Raw genomic sequence first — 16,973 nt, 5'->3', positions numbered from 1 at the left:
AGAGTCCAGGTCAAACTGACTCATTTTTGGATTGAAATGATGATGCTGGGTTTAATTGAGGCCATATGAGAAGGTGGGAGATGTCCGTGAAGAACAAACCTCCCGGGAGCTCAGATCCATGATGGAATCTTCTGCTGTAAGAAGACACTGTATATTTGGTACACATGTAACACAAGACTGTCCATCACAAATGCACTCATCGTCTCTGGGGCTCTTTTTTAGTTTTACTGTTGCATTAATGACTTAAACAGGAATGGTTTGCATAACAAAGAGTTTATTTCGAACCATTTTTGACCATCTTGGAATGATATTTGGAGCTTTAGGCAGTTGGGTTTTTTTTAAGCTCTGACACTGAAAGCAGTAAAAACAGTGTAGACCACACAAAACAGGAACAAGAACTAAGTTATTGCTCCCAGAAGAGAAACCACGCAGTTTCAACAGGCAGGTGAAGTTTCTCACGAAGGCAGAGAGGTCATGATCATTGCCATGGAGACAGGAAACACAGTGATGCAAGCAAGCATGATATCACTGAATACATCTGTTGTCTGTGGCCTGCAGCTGTTTATATAACCAGAGGATCATGGGGGTTTTTGGAGTTTTCGTTTAGAGTGAAATCTGGCACCACTTTTAAATGCAGAACAAGAGGAAAAAGAGGCTTTTTCAATGAGGTTTATTGTTTTAAAAATACAACTCTAACAAAGGATATTTGCGGTCTTGGTGCGTACATGTCACAGCACAGGAGTGTACACGCCCTACATGCCCTTTGGGGACAGACAGGAGGTAGATGATTGGAGGGTGGAGAGTGGAAATCCCAGCAATTAAGCCTTTAAAAACCAGCTAATTTATTGCTGCATGAATTTAATCTGTAAAAGGAACACCGCCATAAATAAGTGTGTTTGTCTAATTTTTATACATGCACGTGGTCATTTTTAAGGGATGCTGATACAACGTCTGATTTGTGATGGCCGTTGAGGGTCCTCTCAGGCGCAGAGGTCATCCCAACACAACGCGGGACTCCATCGGCTTTTTTCAGATCCAGAAGAGAGCTACAGAACGTCTCTGCACAGGCTGACAAATTACAGGCGAGCGCACATTGGTGTCATCATAACTTGATAAAACACAGCAAGAGCTCGTCTATTTATACCAAGCGAGAGCAGCGTCTGGCAGATATAAAGACAAATGTACAGCAGAAGCCATTACTTTGGAGGGAACTCTTTAGAAATCAACCTCTAACATTACATACAGCATGTGGAGACTGGAAACTAGTGTAAACTATCCACAGGGGTCACTTAGAGTCCGTATTTGTTCTGTACATAGATGTTTTTCTCGCTGAGCACCATTTCCACAATCCATCCAAACACAACACTCAGTTAGCATGTATGCAGTTTCACAGACGCGGATGTTCAAAGATCTGATCTGTCCGGACCGCGTCCATGTGAATATAAGAATCTCTAAACATTTCTAAATATTTACAAGATTGGCACAACGTGCGATGCCGGACCGAAACGGGTGTGCTCTGTTCATTTTCGGGAAACGAGCACACTTTCTTTGTTGTACAGAGGTAAACCAGATCGACACCACTAATCATTCCTGCGTGGTGCATGAAATAAAAAAAAACTCAGGAGGAATTATGAGCGTCAGAGGCACAAGCAAACTGATGTTTTTAAGGTAAAGGTTAACATTTTCCAGCCTCTGCCGGCTCGCTGTGGTTTCACTTTCAGCATGCAGATACGGAGCTGTTGTGTAAAACATTTGGTTCATTATCTGTATACAAAGATGGGCTGAATGTAAATAAACAGACTACTGAGATATAGTTCATAACTACTGTCAAAACTAGTTTTTTTGCTGAAAGAGGGTGTGTATTTAATCTTAAAAGTGTAGGATTAAGATATCCTCCCTCCGTTTGGCTTTTGAAGCTCAGTGACCATTAAAAGTTAATGGTTGAATGATTCATTTTCAAGTGAAGACAAAGGAAACAAACTCCTCTTTCATTAAAATAAGATGCTCTCGATCTTTTTATAGTTTTAGTTGTTATAAAATTAAAAATAACAGTAAAGCAAGCAGAATCTGAGCAGAAAAAGCCAAGGAAATCAGTGTTGTGTTATCCATTTCCTCTCCAATGACTACAAACTTCTGTGATTATCTTTCTAGATTTCACATTTATTCTCCATTTCTGGATTTTTCTTCTCCACAACACCCCAAAGGCACATCTCCATTACCAGCTTCACTCCCGCGTGTGTGCTTTTATTCCGTGTTGCTGTTGGAGGAACATTCGTTAACTTTAACTGCAGAAGTTTTTGAAAACATGACCACATATGTTGTGCGAAGCGTTCATCCAACAGTCTCCACTCTGTCCAGCAAAGCGGATGATAATCAAACACAGTGATACAGTACCAGGATTTTCCCATCACCAACATCCAACCACATTTTTTCCATTTACAGGCACAAAAACACAAGTCGCAGCCATCAAATAGACGGTGTGCGTTTGGCAACGCGGGACAGAAATACGACAGTGACACAGCAGGAAACTCGAGGAGGCCGCGTTGCCGCGGGGCGCCTGGATGAGGGAGGATTTTCCTGGACGCTGCAGAGGAATTGGCATTTTTCAAAACCTTTTTCTGGGACTCAACGCAACACAATCTGCTCCTCAGTTTCCTGCTTGTAAAGCAACCAGGAAAAAAAAAACATTTTCACGTGTCGTGTCAGACAACGCTTGGAATCTTAAAGTCAGCGCTGAGTCACGTAATCAGAACATCCTAAAGGTGCACAGCTCAACCTCTCTGTTGACATTAAGAGCAAGGGCAAGTAGAAATTCCCAAAAAGTGAACATATGACCCTGAGATGGAGAATAATCCAATGATAGGGTGAAAACGTTAAACCAGCTGCACACAAAAGTTTAACTGTGCGTCCGCTCTGTTGAGCACCGACAGTCTTGTTTGTTGTCAACTTCAGTGTGAAGCATTTTGAAATTGCACTGGTCACTGTTGCAGATTGGCGCAGCTGGGTGTGTGTGTGTGTGTGTGTGGTGTGTGTGTGTGTGTGTGTGTGTGTGTGTGTGTGTGTGTGTGTGTGTGTGTGTGAGACAGGGTGACAATGTGGAGGAGTCGGGCAGCTCAGTGCATGGATCCACAGTCGTCCCTGCTTCTACCTTCCCTTCTCTGCCCCACAGATCCTGAGGCTCAGGTCAGTTGCTGTTTCCCCAGGTCTCATTCCCAGATGGGTCAGCTCACCGGGACCAAACGATCATGTCCGCAGCTTAAGGATGACGGTGGCCAGGATGAGGAAGAAGGTGTTCCAGCCCAGGGTGACTGCGAAGCCTCGCCACACCATAAACTGAGACAGACCCCAACCTGCCGAAAAACACCTGACTATTAGCATGTAGCGTGCAAGCACTGAATGAGTTTCAAACTTTACAAGACAGGATTTTCTACTTTAAACCTCCAGTTTTTCCAATCAAATCTACTTTGTTTAGTTGGTGAGGAAAAACTGCAGTAACACTGCATACTGGAAAAACACAAGTATGATTTTGGTTCCACTTTCAAACAGCCTTTTTCCTGAATTTTCTGAGTTTTTAAGTTAGCTTTAATTAATGATCCTGCATGATAAGATCTACATACAGGAAGTGGCTCCTGTGACTTCCTGTGCATGGACCTATCATGTAACATAGATGAGGACTGTTTAGAAGTGAAACGGCCACGGAACAGAGTAGGACTGGGGGAGAGAGCGAAACCAGTACCCCTCACATTCCACCAGCCTGAGTTACACCGGATCCAGAAGTGATTAATGATTTAGAAGGCTGGCTAATGAGCTCTGTGTGTGGGTCTGTGTGTGTGTTTGTGTGGACATCTCCACCACACAGCAGACAGCAAACCGATGGAACCAATGAGTGTTGTGTAAGGGGTGCTTCACCTCTGTACATGATACAGCGGAGGGCCTCGGAGGCGTAGGTCTGCGGAAGAGCCAGGCTGATGTAGCGAAGAGGATACGGAATACACTCCACAGGCCAGATGATACCTGCAGAACAGGACGCTTGCCTCAGGTTTGACAAAGCACAGCGCATATCTGGATGTTCTATTCCAGCAATAGACTCCATAAAGCACATAAACGATCTAATATTTCTCTAAAGGTTATCCTGTTGAAAGAATTAACTTGCAACATCCAGAGCAGCAGAGGAATGTTTGATCATGGAACCTGAAAAAGCTGCCCAGAAACATCTGCTCAGTTTAGTTTGGTAGCTTCTTGCTGTAATTCAGATGATCTCCATGATGTAATACTCCTCTTTTCTGCACAATGTGCCCTTTATTTTGTAAAAAAACATGCTTAAATTGAGACAAAAGTCAGTTATTGTACGTTATGATATACACTTGGCACCATATCTTTCTGAGAGGATTATACCTCCACCACATCAGATAAGTCACACTCGTCATTTCTGGGCTCAAACCGGTCCGAGCAGGCCTACCGCTGATGATGAGGTTTGGGTAGAAGATGCCCAGGGCGGCCTGGTTGGCACTCTGCTCATCGTCAATTGCGGCCGAGATGACGAGGCCGAACGAGATGCCGGTGACTCCCTGAAGCACGATGAGGATGATGATCAGCACCAAGGATCCTTCATTAGGCATCTACAGAGCCAAAAGAGGGAGAAAGACGGAGGCGGATTAGAAAAAGACTAAATGTGGAGATAGAACAGGGTAGAGAGCTTTCCTTCATGTCTGCTACACACTAAAGCTTCCACCCAGATGTCCTCCGAGTTAAAAGGACAATTCGCTCGGTCGTGATGTTGATTTTGTTTTACGGGGCATGAAAAGTGTATGATGATGGATGATGCATTATTCGAACTCTGTCATTTGAGAGTAAAAAAATCCAACACCGCAAAGGTCTTTGAAGAAAAGCGGCGATAAGATCAAGAGAAACAGGGATAAAGGGAACGGGGGAGAAACTTACAGAGACAGACACACTGATGCTCTGCACTCATCTGGAGCCAAAAGCACAACAATAAATCAAAAGTAATGTCACCCCTGATTAAGTTTAGCTGGCATTTGCAGAGACTGTTACCAGACCAGCGGCGTTGCATAAGACGTGAAAGTCTTCGGGGCCAAATAACAGAGGGAAATGTCCTGGCTCCAGAGACACAGAAGTTGATCATTCCGTTAACTTCAATCTGCAGGCATTTGCAAGACTGGTGTGTGCCAGTGCACTTGTGCTTCAGTGTGTTAGGACACTATCCGTCTCCCCTGACAACGTGCAAAAATAGACCTGCGCCGAGAGGCCACATGACTACCCGGTTGCCACAGCAATCCCGGGATTTGTCCCTGGATACGACCAGAGCAGGAAGTGATTTATGCAGCGGTGGTCTCTCTGGACTTCTGCACCTTAATTAACACACTCTCTCTCTTACACATGCACGCACACACACACACACACACACACACACACACACACACACACACAGAGCAGTCTGTAGAGCCATAAAAACCCATGTCTGCAAGGACACCATAACATAAACACTCATTTGTCCTCTTTTGTCCTCTGAGTATCTTCTCTGTGCATTGATTGGTTAATAAAAATGATTGAAAAACAGGAGTTCACGTGACTTCTGTGACTTTCGGACCTGCACTTAAAAACTCACAGAGACAGAGGAAACGATAGGTCACGTTGTTGAAACTGCTACATGTGTTTACAATTAATTATATGGAATAATTAGGACTCTAATTTCACATATTTAACTCTGTCTGGATGGAAAGAAGCAGCGTAATAGCTAGTAATGACTAAACCTTCTGCCAATCCCGTTACAAATTAGGAATGTGATGATCTTTTATTTGCATTTGGCTGTCCAAAAGGAAAGAAAAAAATGACTAAGTAGCAGTTTAATTTGATGAAGATCATATGGGTCTGCTTTAAATCCTGTCAGTGTTTCGTGGTCTGTTTTTGCAAACAGGTATGAATTTTATTGGGATCATAAAGCTCTGAAGGTAATAAAAGTTAGCAGTCAATCTGTTCTTATTTGGTTTGTGCAGCAAACTGGATTACTTTGTTGCTGTTGTGAGAAGGGTCTTCCTGTGAGGGTTTTCCTTACATTGAAGACGAGCAGTATGAAGAGGAGCAGCAGGATGATCTGAACGCTGATGACGAGCAGCTGAGAGAAGAGGTGAGCCAGCATCGTTTCCAGAGAGCTCACGCCTGGTACAAGAGAATCACATTATTCATCACTGACTCATCAAATCTCATGATAGAAAACCGAACTGAGTAATAATTAACTGCAGATTTTTATCAGATATATCTAAAAAAATTATTGTGAGATAGTAAGTTGTTTCTCACACGCCCGTATAATATTGACTACAGCACTCCCCCTATCGGCTTGATATAGAACTGCAACGTGTCTAATTTTGTGTGGGAGAGAGACACGGAGAGAAAGAGAGAGAGACCATCTCACCTGCCACCCAGCACCTATCCAAAAGTCCCTCCTTCCTCTCCAGAACAAAGGAGAGAGCCGTCAGCCCCACGGCCAGGTAAAAGGTGATACTGTGGGGTAGGAGAGAAAATTCACTGAAACTCTAATGTAACAACACGCCCAGGAAACATTTTTCTTAAATTTACTGATCACTATTAATTAATTGTGCGACTGACTGACCTCAGAACAGCTCCAGGTGTCACAAATGTCGTGAAGTCCGTGTTCATGCTGCCATAAATCGGCTCTTCAAACTGCCAGCAGCAAAAGTTACAGTGAACATTCATGTGCAGGTTGTAAGTTTATTAGGAACAGACTCAGATTTCTTGCAACGTTTGACTGGACTACAAATGTGTTTCTCCATGCATTTGTTCTTACTGCCGCCTTTCTTCTTACCCTGTTATTTTTACCTTTATTGGTAAGGAGACCAGGTAGGACATGCTACCCAACTTATGATCCACAAAAGCCTGCAAACAGAAGACACAGGAAGGTGTTTCTAGTGGCCATTTAATGAAAAGGCTTCATCCATAACCCAGTATTATTCATAATGTATCAATATATCACATTAATCCTGAGTTCAACCTTGTGATTTTTGATTTCTTATGCTTGAATCTGACTGTCCTCATGGAATACACAGACCTGAAAGGCATCGTGGAGCTTCTTCTGGAGCATTAAGGCAATCTGCCGGTCTAACCACAAACACAAACAGCTTGTCTGTAAATATGTCTCATACATCTGTAGTGATTTCAAGACATTCCTCTAACTTCTTGTATTTCATCGTACTTGTGAGATCCAACCAGACATGGGCCGAGCCACCATCGACCACCTCCCTGGAAACCTGTCGCTCCACCATCCTGTTAAAGCAGGGACAGGCTCATAATCCCATAAGGTTATTGATGCTGGACTACAAATTTCAACTATTGTAATCGAAATATAAAACACCAGATTATGCCACAACATAGAAACCAACATGAACTCCAACCAGATTACACGCAGTAATTATTTCAGATTGACATTCAAAAACACCAGCATGGCTTCATACTGGTGTTTATGGTTAAATTTGTATTCGGCAAATACTGATATGCATCACAACCTGTTGCAGCCAAGCTGTGTACCTATAAGGACTCGGTTGGGTTTAATTAGCCTCTTTGCCAACAGAGAATAGCCGCACAGAAGAGCTCTGAGGGCTGAAACCAATGATTTCATCAATTCAATTGTTAAACTTTACTTCAAACTATAATAAACACAGTGTAAAATATAAAGAAAGGTACCACAGAAAGTTTCCAAAATGAGGAGAGGCTGCTAGTCCTCATAACAGAGAAGAGGCATTACTATTTTAGAAAGCTTCTTTTTAACAATATTGTAATTACGTGTGTCTTGTTATCAACTTACTGTCAGACTAGAGGATCAGATTTAGTAGTCAATGTATGCCTTCTCACGACAGGTGAGGTGACAACTTTTGTCTTCTTCAACAAGAATGAGTGTGTCTTTGGTCGTGTCAGGTGTGTTAGGGACAGGAAGGACCAGACCGTCTACCCAGACGCAATCACACACTCAGACGCGCACCAGCAGGGCCACAATCGGCATCCAGGACAACAACGCCCACACTTGACTCATCCTCACATGATGCTGATTCAGAGGTGGAATTAATGCCAGTTAAGTCTGTATTCACGCTGGTGGCAGAAAGGTACAGTCAGCTTGAAGATGGTGAAGCTAGGAGCAATTTAAACTGTAGACTAACGCAACATTTTGTGGCTGCCCGTGTTTATGAGTTGCTTTCCAGAGATTTATTGTGCATCTAAAATGACTCATGCTACACAGGTGTAAATTGTGATGGCTGTCTCAATAAAAAAAAATAGTAATTGCTGCTAAAGATATTGTAACGGACCTCATAGCATATTGATTAAGTGTGTGTGTGTTTTGTCCTGGAATTTGCCTTGAAGCTGGAATGCTGTCAGTGCGTCACATCGGTGCTCTGCCAGAGACGCCTGCTTTTGTGTGGCTTCAGTGTGACGTCAGGAATTGAAACCGATGCACACCAACACCATCTTCAGTAATGGATGAGATATATGAACACTGCCGGTAATCATAACCTGAGCCAGTGCACGTGAGAGGAGGAGGAGAAGTGGGGCTAAACCAGGACAGACAGCAATGGATCAGGAATGTGAAGAGGAATCGCGCAGTTGATTCTTTTTTTAAAATGTTGATTTCCTGTACTGGGTTCAGTGACCACAATTTGAACTGACACACAAATGTTTTTGACTTCACCTTCCTCTTTCTACACTGAGCTCTCACGCACAGAGCTTCTGCAAATATTGGGTTTTTATACACTGTTTTAAACATTTATTCTACACATTTCATCAGTGGTAGCCAAAAATGTCTTATTGGTGCATTTCGACCTATTTTATTGTACAAAACTTAGAGGCTGAGCTCACCTTTTCCTTAGGTATTTGGTGAAGTTTGAACTGAAGCCGATGACGCCCCAGTACTCCCCATTATAGATCCCTTCAAATGCATCTTTGTGGGATAATGGCACCTATGGATGTATATGTGGGGGTGACATAAATTACATTTGATTGTTTTAGAGAAGCATGTATAACCTTAGAATTAAAGGTCATCATCTTTGTTCTGTAGTAAACTGAAGTGAAACTTATTTTTAGTAAACTGAAGTGAAACTCTTAATCAAATCCAGTCTGAGGGCTGGACATCCATCTGCTCAGTAACCACCTGTTGCACACTGGAGTTGTCCAGGAAGGACAGCAGTGATCTGCTGTAGGCGTTGGTTGACGTCTCGTTGTTCACCACGGCGACCTGGATCCCTCTTGGGTCTCCACCGACGCACAGACAGATCAGAGAGATCTGGATGACGGGCAGCAGGAACTGGAAACACAAGGAGCTGCAGACACAGAAGAGGAGGTGACTCCTGCCATTACAGTCCACGCAAACATGTCGTGCTATCGTCTCCCACGTACCCTGGCATCCTCTTCATTCGCACCATAGTTTTAATGGTCAGAGCAGCAATGTTCCTCAGCTTTGGCAGGAGGTGTCTGGCTCGCACCTTCCAGTCCGCTAAACACAGGAGAAGGATGGTGTTTATCATCGTTTATTACATTATCTTTAAGCATTCCCACCCTGAAAGATGAAACTGTGCTGACCTGAGCATTTGGGAATTTCCTCGCCGGGCACCGGCCCGACCCCGAGTATTGGTTGACTCTCGTCTTTCCCGCTCTCGAAAGACTGACTCTCGTCCAATGTGCCGCCTGGTGGGACGGACTCCCGTTTGGAACCGCTCTGGTCTGAGATCTCACACAGCTGCAGGAAAGCCTGCTCGAGTGTCTGCAAGCGCACAAAAAATAGATGAGTGAAAGAACTACATGTCATGACCTGCAATCCTGGGTAGAAGGATGCATATCAACTCAAATTGTCCGTTAAAGGCTTCTATGGAAACATGGAAACACATTCTAGCATGCAGGAGGGGGACCCACTGTTTAGGTTTTATTTTGGGGCGTCCACGACCATTGTACTCACTGTTGCGCTGTGCTGCTTCATAAGTGCATCTGGAGGACTTTCAGCCAGCAAATGTCCGTTCCTCATGAGACCAACCTGCAGAAGAGGTCAGAAACAACAACAGTTGCAAACGGGGATCAAGTCTGGCTCTATGAACTTATAAAGAAGATGTTAAATCATGTTATAAGGTCATTAAACAGCCATTTGGTGGCATATTTTGGCACATTTTTGTGATAAGTGGGTGACGCATGCGCTGCGGGAATGATGATAGATCAAACGTGTTTACGGAAGTCATTCCTCAGCAGTTGATCGGTGTTTATTTTGAACCTTGGCTCTGCACACACCATTGAACCCTGAGTGTTACCAGAGTGGTTAAACTGGTTTTTAGCTACTTTTTTTGGCTCGCTTTTACATGTAGCTGTATCAGCACGATGTCAAAATGACCTTAGATCTCATTTTTGTCTGAAATGAAAAGCTCTGCATGCACAGGTGTGCAGAAATGTGGAACCTACATAGATGGGCTGAAGAGTTCAGGCTGTTCTCTGTGCTATGTGGGATATTTAAATACGAGTTATGTGATCCAACGGGACGTGATCAGCGTTGATACTGGAAGTCTTTTTCTGGGGAAGCAATACAACAGTATTCAACAGATATTTCAACGCTTTTAAATATATATCAGGGTCTTAGAATGGTGGTAGGATAGTATAAATTGCACCAGTAAGTCTCCAGAATGAGGCATTATTGGCGAAAAAGAAACAAAGTTGCCTTATGATGCACTAATTTATGGTTTATGGACTTCACAAGAAGATTAGTTTTGAAACAATTACTTGGTTCATTCAGTGGATTTGTTCAGGCATTAGTTTGACAGGCAGTGAATGGGGGGGGGGTGAAGAGCCATTGTTTGTGCAGAATTCCAGCATGCGACCTTGTCACTACAGGTTCTCTGTGTCACTGACAGGAGTAAATCTGCGAGTGCACAAATTCAATGAGAAAACATCTAGAGCAGCTCTTTGTAGATTGTTATTCCTATTCTGCGTGCATGAGCGTGCACGAGCCTGCATGTGGCTGGATGGCGTTTGGTTTGCACAGGGAACAAATTTTAATCAGCGACTGTGAAAGTCCACCGTCGACATCGGGTTTTGAGTGCATCAGATAAACTGAGAAAAACTGCAATCGCAGCAGTAATCTTCTATCAGGCGACGACTTATCTGGAAACTCGGGTTTCTGTCGTTGTGGGCACCTTTAGACATCAAAAAATCGCAAGCACAACAACATGTGATAAATTTATGCTTTGAGATACAGAAACAAAAGACCCAATTAGTGAACTAAAGAGGGAAAACTGTGGGAAAACCTTTGTAAAATGCTGCATAAAGACATCAGAGGGAATTCCACTTCTGAAGCCTGCTGATGAGGTTCCATTTATGCCTAATTTGGCCATGTGTGCTTATGTGCACGCGCGTATGTGCATTAATGAGCAAATTAATTATCTGACCACGTTGGCTTGCCGGGCCTCTTCGATGTAGTGTGTGGTGATGATGACGGAGACTTTTCCCGTCTTCACGATCTCCACCAGGTGCTGCCAGATCCTGGAGACGAGATGGAGGCACCAGAGATGTTAGGGAACGCTTGACTGGCTCGGCAACAGATTTCCTTATTAATGGATGGTGTCAGGAGGAGGCAGCATGAGTGTCCATGACAGTTGTGCAGCTGTCAGCTGTAAACTGATGATGGCAGACAATCATACGCAGACAGAGAAACTGAAACAAAAGAATCTCACCACTTCCTGTCATTGTCAGTTCCTTACAGGAAGTAGAAAGATGGTATCAACTTGGTAAACACACAGGGGGCACATTATTGAGATTAAGCCCAGAGAGATTAATCAGGTTTGGTGTGTGTGTTTGTACTTGTTGCACACTGACTAACAAAATCCTCATTTTACAATCCAAGTGAGGACATTATTGAGTAGTGAGGACATTTTGACTGGTCCTCACAACTTCAAACGATAGTTTGAGGGTTAAGACTTGGTCTTAAGGTTGTGATTGGAATTGGGTTTAGGTCAGGGTTCTGGTAAGTGTTGGAATGATTAGGGTTCAAGTAAGGGGCTGGGTAACGCATTACGTCTAAAGATAGAAGTGCAAGGACATACGAGTGTATATTTGTGTGTGACTCACTTAGCTCTGAGAACAGGGTCCACTCCTACTGTCGGCTCATCCAAGATGAGAAGTTCTGGATTCTGCAGGAGAGCTGCTCCCAGAGACACCCGGCGCTTTTGACCACCACTGCAACCAGCAAAATAAACCAGTCAGGACAACAGCCACAGAGTGCCAACGAAAGGTTCTCCCACGTTTCTTAGTCTTTTTTTTTTAGCTAATAAAGCATCTCATCTCTATGCATGCCATTCAGTAGCAGGAGGTTGTGGGTGGGGACGAACCTGCCTGACAACACAGTAGAAAACAACAGAGCGCGTGATGTGGAAGGATGGAACATGCCTGACTGACGCTCCCGGCTCAGACTTTGAACATTTGTGAAAGCGATGACTGTCACCACTTTGCTAATATACCAAGATTCATTTGAACAAAACAAAAGTTTGTGGTCACGAGCCGCAAGGAGAATTCACTCATACCAGAAATGCCTTTCATGGTAGGCAACAACAACATGTGTCTCACAAAACACCTGAGGAGAACAAACACCCATTGCTTATCCTTTTCAGATGAAACCAGTTGCACTGAAGATGAGAGGAACATTATGCTAATAGGAGAGGTTTAAGAAACATCTTGGGCCAGAATAACCTTTGCCACTTAAGTACAAAATAGTTGAATGTTAACGTTTCCATCAACAACTGCACAGTGTTAAAGTAGCAAAAACCAATTTCTTCACTCAATTCACAATTAATTTTGAAAAATGAAAACAGCTTTTCATGTCTTTTTAAAAGAAGGACTGTAAAATGAGCTGCAGGCAATTAACTGATCAAGCAAAGCTGTGCAGATAAGACCGTTTGTTCAGCGGGACTGTAAACCCTCCAGCAGATAAAGAGCATGTGTTTCCATGTTCTCTGTGGGTGTAAACACAAAAGGTTGCGAACCTGCACTGCCAGAATGGGGAAGGGGGGGTGTTGGACTTGAACGAAAAAGGGAAGGAATTCATTTCAAACTTGTGACAGAGCTAAAGGCTATTGTTATCGCTGAACCTACAAATTCAGTGGCCAAACTGATCTGCTGGGTTAGAATGTGCCCTATTGGAATAAACCTGCAGTTCAGGCTGTAAAACCTCAATCCTACAGTGTAACAGAGGCCAGATCATCCGGGAGAAGAGAAAGAGTCAAAGTAGCGGCCCAACCTGAGATGTCGGACCAGACTGTTCTTCTGAGGTAGATCCAGGAAGTCGATGAGAAAGTCCATGCGTGCCTGGGTTTCCTTTGACGTCAGCCCGTGGATTCGCCCAAAGAAGACCAAGGTGTCGCTGATGGTGAACTCGCTGTACAACGCCAGGTCCTGGGAGATAAGATAGACGCACACAGAGAAGACGTGCACTTGTTGAGAGGTCAAAGATGTGTCAGAGAGGTTCGAGGTTTTATGGGTGTTGGGATTTAGTCTCTATATGATACATGATTACCGCGTAAATGACTGTTTAACACCCGCACTGTTCAAGACAACAAAAACAAGCTCAGCACAACAACTGAGCCCGGGGGAGCAGATGAGATCTCACATCTGGGCCCCTCTCAGGTGGAGGGTTGTGGCTGTTTCAGATGGCAACAGTAGTTTAAGGAATCTCCTGAGGCGCCAGGCTTCTGTTTCCACTTCTGTTCTGAAGGGAGAAGCTTAAAGGAGGTGCACAACAGCTACCAGACACTTGGATTTGATGCTGAATTCATACCTTTTTCAGATGGATTTAATTGTGTGCTCGAACAAGGAATATTTCCAAGGGTTGCCACTTTGAAGCAATTTTAATCTCATATAAGAACATTAGTTGTGTTAAACAGTACCTGCGGCATGTATCCAACCATCTTTCCTGGAACTTCATGCCCAGGAAACGCAGGCGGCTTCCCCAGTACAGTGATGTGGCCCCGAGGGATTTTCAGAGTTCCCACGATGCATTTCAGTAACGTGGTCTTCCCACATCCACTGGGCCCTAAAAGGCCGTAACTGCAACACATTCACGAAAGAAGAAATAGTTTCCTGTCAGGAGGGAGGTTGAGCTGAAAGTGCATCTTCTGAAACAGGACAGCTGGAAGATCAAAGAGAGCAGGCAGAGAACTGTTTATGTGAGACTGTACAGATAACATGATGCTGAAATTAGATAAAAACGACTGGCTGGGAGACCTCACTTGGCAACACACAATGATTCTATAAACTCCTAATGGACGTCAGACATCTGTGGTGAAGTGAGGAAGTTGTTTTTGATTTAATTGTTGTTAAATCTGAGCGTTACTCTCAGCTCAGGAACGCTGGTATGTGTGAGAGCGGTGATCGGCTCACACGACGACTGACGTCAAATTTTTCTCACGGGGAGAGGAGCGACAGGAATGGACCATCAACAGACTGCAGCAGCTCTGGTTAACGGGTTTAAAATTGGACTTTACACTAGAACAACATTAATGTGCAACTTCTCCACCTTTTTAGAATAATGACGTATTCCAGCATAAGGTGTCATAGCTAACCACTTCTGTCCAGCTGGGTTTGGTTGATGGCGTTGGACTTACATTTGTCCCTGGGGTACGCTCAGGTTGAGGTTGTTCAGGACCTTCAGTTTGCCGTAAGAGCGGCACACGTCTCGGCAGCGGATCGCATAATCCTCCTGACCAGAAGGCAGAGAAGCTTCCAAATCAGTCTTCATTTCACCGTCCCTGAGCTGGCCGAGAGAAGAGATGTCAGGAGCAATTAGGGAAAATCATCCCATCATGGAAGCCTTTCTGCAAAAGGTAGATGGCACTAGTAGAAGCAAGGGATGATATAGACAACACAACCTGGAATTAGTCGATATTTCAGGTGAATGGCAGCTGCGTGCGTGCACAACGGTGCGGTTGTGCTCTTTCTCTGAAAGCACTCACACTTCCTCATTATTTGCATGTGTTCCATTAATTTTAGATATGGGGCTGTTTCCCCTCAGCTGTCCAGATTCTAATTATGAACCTGTTTTGCAGTTATGGCCTCTAATTCATGGAACCAGCTTCCTCTCGCTTTTGGTTTTAGCCCCTAGTTAACATTTTTCAAGTCTCAGAACTCACTGTTTCACTTTTTCCCGCTGCACTGTAGATGTCCCAAATATTTAAGTCCAAATTAATTAAAACAGTGGGAAAAGGTGCTGCTGCATAGTAAAGTGAAAAACAATCACTTAAAGCAAATGTTGTCTTTCTAGCAAAAGAATACACCGCGCCACTCTGGATTTTGACATTTCCGCTGCTTTAATATGACTTGTTGGACTTTAGCAGCACTTGAGCCTGAACTCAGTCCTTTGTGCAATAATCTCTTATAACAGCCCTCCTTCATCGGTTTCCCCCACTCTCCACTAATCCGTCATCTCTCATTTTCCTGCAAGATTATCGAAGCCCACGTCTGCAAGATGTTGGCAAGGGAGTTGTAAATTAGGCTACTAAGAATCAACAATCCTCTGTCTCGCTTTGTTAACCTTTAACCTACATTAGGATCTATTAGAAACATGAAAAGACAAAAACACTCACCCCGAGAGAAGCTGGTTACAAGGAAGCAAAAGATGGAAGGATGAAGACTGATGGCTTCGCAGAATGAAGACAACAACCACAAGAGCATGTGATCAGCTGAATGAAAACCCAGGAAGCGGAAGAACAGGTTTACCTGCACTGGTGGAGGGTGGGTGGGTACACACCACAGCCCGCAACAGGTAGATTTACTCACTGGTGAACTGAGCACATGTGCCAGTGTGCTCCTAGTATTTAAACATATCTTGAAAAATAGCTGTGCTGTTTGCAGAAACGTGATTTTTGAATCAGAGAAGCCCGATTTAAAGTCTGGGTTTGGATTTATTTTGCGGAATCTCTCACGATTTAAATGATTTTACGGATCTGGTACGTTTGACATTTACAGTCAGTATTAAAACTGACAGTTCTATTACCAGCCAGGAAGGAAGCTTCGCCCGGCACACAAAGCCCTCTCTTTCCATTCATCCTCGCCTCTCTCCCGCTCTGCTGATCAGAGTAAATGCATACCTCCTCTGCCAAGATGTTGCCAACTTGCGTCAGCGCCAAGTGGAAGAAATCGGGCTTAAGCAGGCGCGCTCAAATTCCCCCCCGGATTCCGCATAATGTGAGGCGAGTGAGAACGTCGGGTTATTTATAAGCTGCGTGTCGGTAGCCTACACCCAAGCAGCTGCCGCACTTTCAATTCTGTATTTGACGCTGGACGCGCAGCAGCGGCTGTGCGCTCCGCCGCGCGGCGCTCCCCCGCTCGTCTGTGCGCGATTCTCGCTCGTTTGCGTGAGGGAAAAGTCCGCCCCCGTGCCTCAACATTTAAATGTCTCAACGGAAGCCTGTGGCAAGCCTGTGCAAGTATTGGAGGTTGCCGCTGCAGTGATGCGCATCCTGTGATTCCTCCCCATGATGCTGCGACAGCGAGCTTCGTGGGGGAGGATTCAGGCCTGATGCGGTTGAATACGGAGATTTTTTTTTTTTTTTTCATGTTTGCAAACGGTCTTTAGCAAAGTTTTCCACTTACCCGCTCCTCCATCTCGTTGCACTCTGCAGGGCGGACCGTCGCATCATCCCGGCCGGCAGCCTCTGCGGCCATGGCAGCAGGGAGAAGGGCGGACTGCACGACTGGGGAGGCAGCGAGAGAGGGGGAGAGGGGGAGGGAAAGGGAGAGGGGATGATGAGCCGTGGGACATCAGAATCGAATCAACTGCTCTGTGACAGCAGAGGCAATAACCGTTTCAGGCTATCTGCCGTAGGCTTGATTTCATGTTCCCAAAGGAACATCTGAGTTTTCTATCCGGAGTTGTGGAACTACAGCCCACAAAACCATCTGATTATTTTGAATAGATGCTACCTTGG

At 44.4% G+C, this 16,973-nt stretch overlaps 1 protein-coding gene across 5 annotated transcripts; it reads right to left on the bottom strand.

Annotated features, from left to right (window-relative positions):
* Window positions 1-257: 257 nt before the first annotated feature.
* abch1 (ATP-binding cassette, sub-family H, member 1) lies at window positions 258-16,785 on the bottom strand. 5 transcript variants are annotated; one of them, XM_057046811.1, is made up of 21 exons: window positions 16,134-16,538; window positions 15,630-15,725; window positions 14,652-14,800; window positions 13,935-14,094; window positions 13,289-13,443; window positions 12,124-12,231; window positions 11,445-11,538; window positions 9,974-10,048; window positions 9,601-9,781; window positions 9,418-9,514; window positions 9,173-9,341; window positions 8,881-8,981; window positions 7,229-7,299; window positions 7,085-7,134; window positions 6,856-6,912; window positions 6,629-6,699; window positions 6,431-6,519; window positions 6,074-6,177; window positions 4,460-4,619; window positions 3,910-4,014; window positions 258-3,350 (listed from the first exon to the last, which is right to left on the bottom strand). In XM_057046811.1, the coding sequence occupies exons 3-21, from the start codon at window positions 14,783-14,785 to the stop codon at window positions 3,244-3,246; spliced, it is 2,088 nt and encodes a 695-aa protein (XP_056902791.1). In that variant the 5' UTR covers window positions 14,786-14,800; window positions 15,630-15,725; window positions 16,134-16,538; the 3' UTR covers window positions 258-3,243. The 5 variants fall into 5 exon arrangements, with proteins under 5 accessions (XP_056902791.1, XP_056902792.1, XP_056902789.1 ...); XM_057046812.1 differs by having other exon boundaries at window positions 15,630-15,683; XM_057046809.1 differs by lacking the exons at window positions 15,630-15,725; window positions 16,134-16,538 and adding an exon at window positions 16,639-16,785.
* Between the last annotated feature and the right edge of the window lie 188 nt (window positions 16,786-16,973).

The sequence above is a fragment of the Takifugu flavidus genome, chromosome 11, assembly GCF_003711565.1.
Source record: "Takifugu flavidus isolate HTHZ2018 chromosome 11, ASM371156v2, whole genome shotgun sequence".
In the NCBI taxonomy this organism is placed as follows: Eukaryota; Metazoa; Chordata; class Actinopteri; order Tetraodontiformes; family Tetraodontidae; genus Takifugu; species Takifugu flavidus.
The sequence above is the reverse complement of the archived record's forward strand: the minus strand, read 5'-3'. Positions and strand labels throughout refer to the sequence as shown.

Excerpts from the sequence above, each read along its gene's own strand:
- abch1 (XM_057046809.1), bottom strand. The coding sequence starts at position 16,710 with ATGGCCGCAGAGGCTGCCGGCCGGGATGATGCGACGGTCCGCCCTGCA. Across the intron at positions 9,515-9,600 it reads GGAAATTCCCAAATGCTCAG|CGGACTGGAAGGTGCGAGCC; the intron begins GTCAGCACAGTT and ends TCCTGTGTTTAG. Across the intron at positions 7,300-8,880 it reads ACCAAATACCTAAGGAAAAG|GATGGTGGAGCGACAGGTTT; the intron begins GTGAGCTCAGCC and ends CTGCTTTAACAG.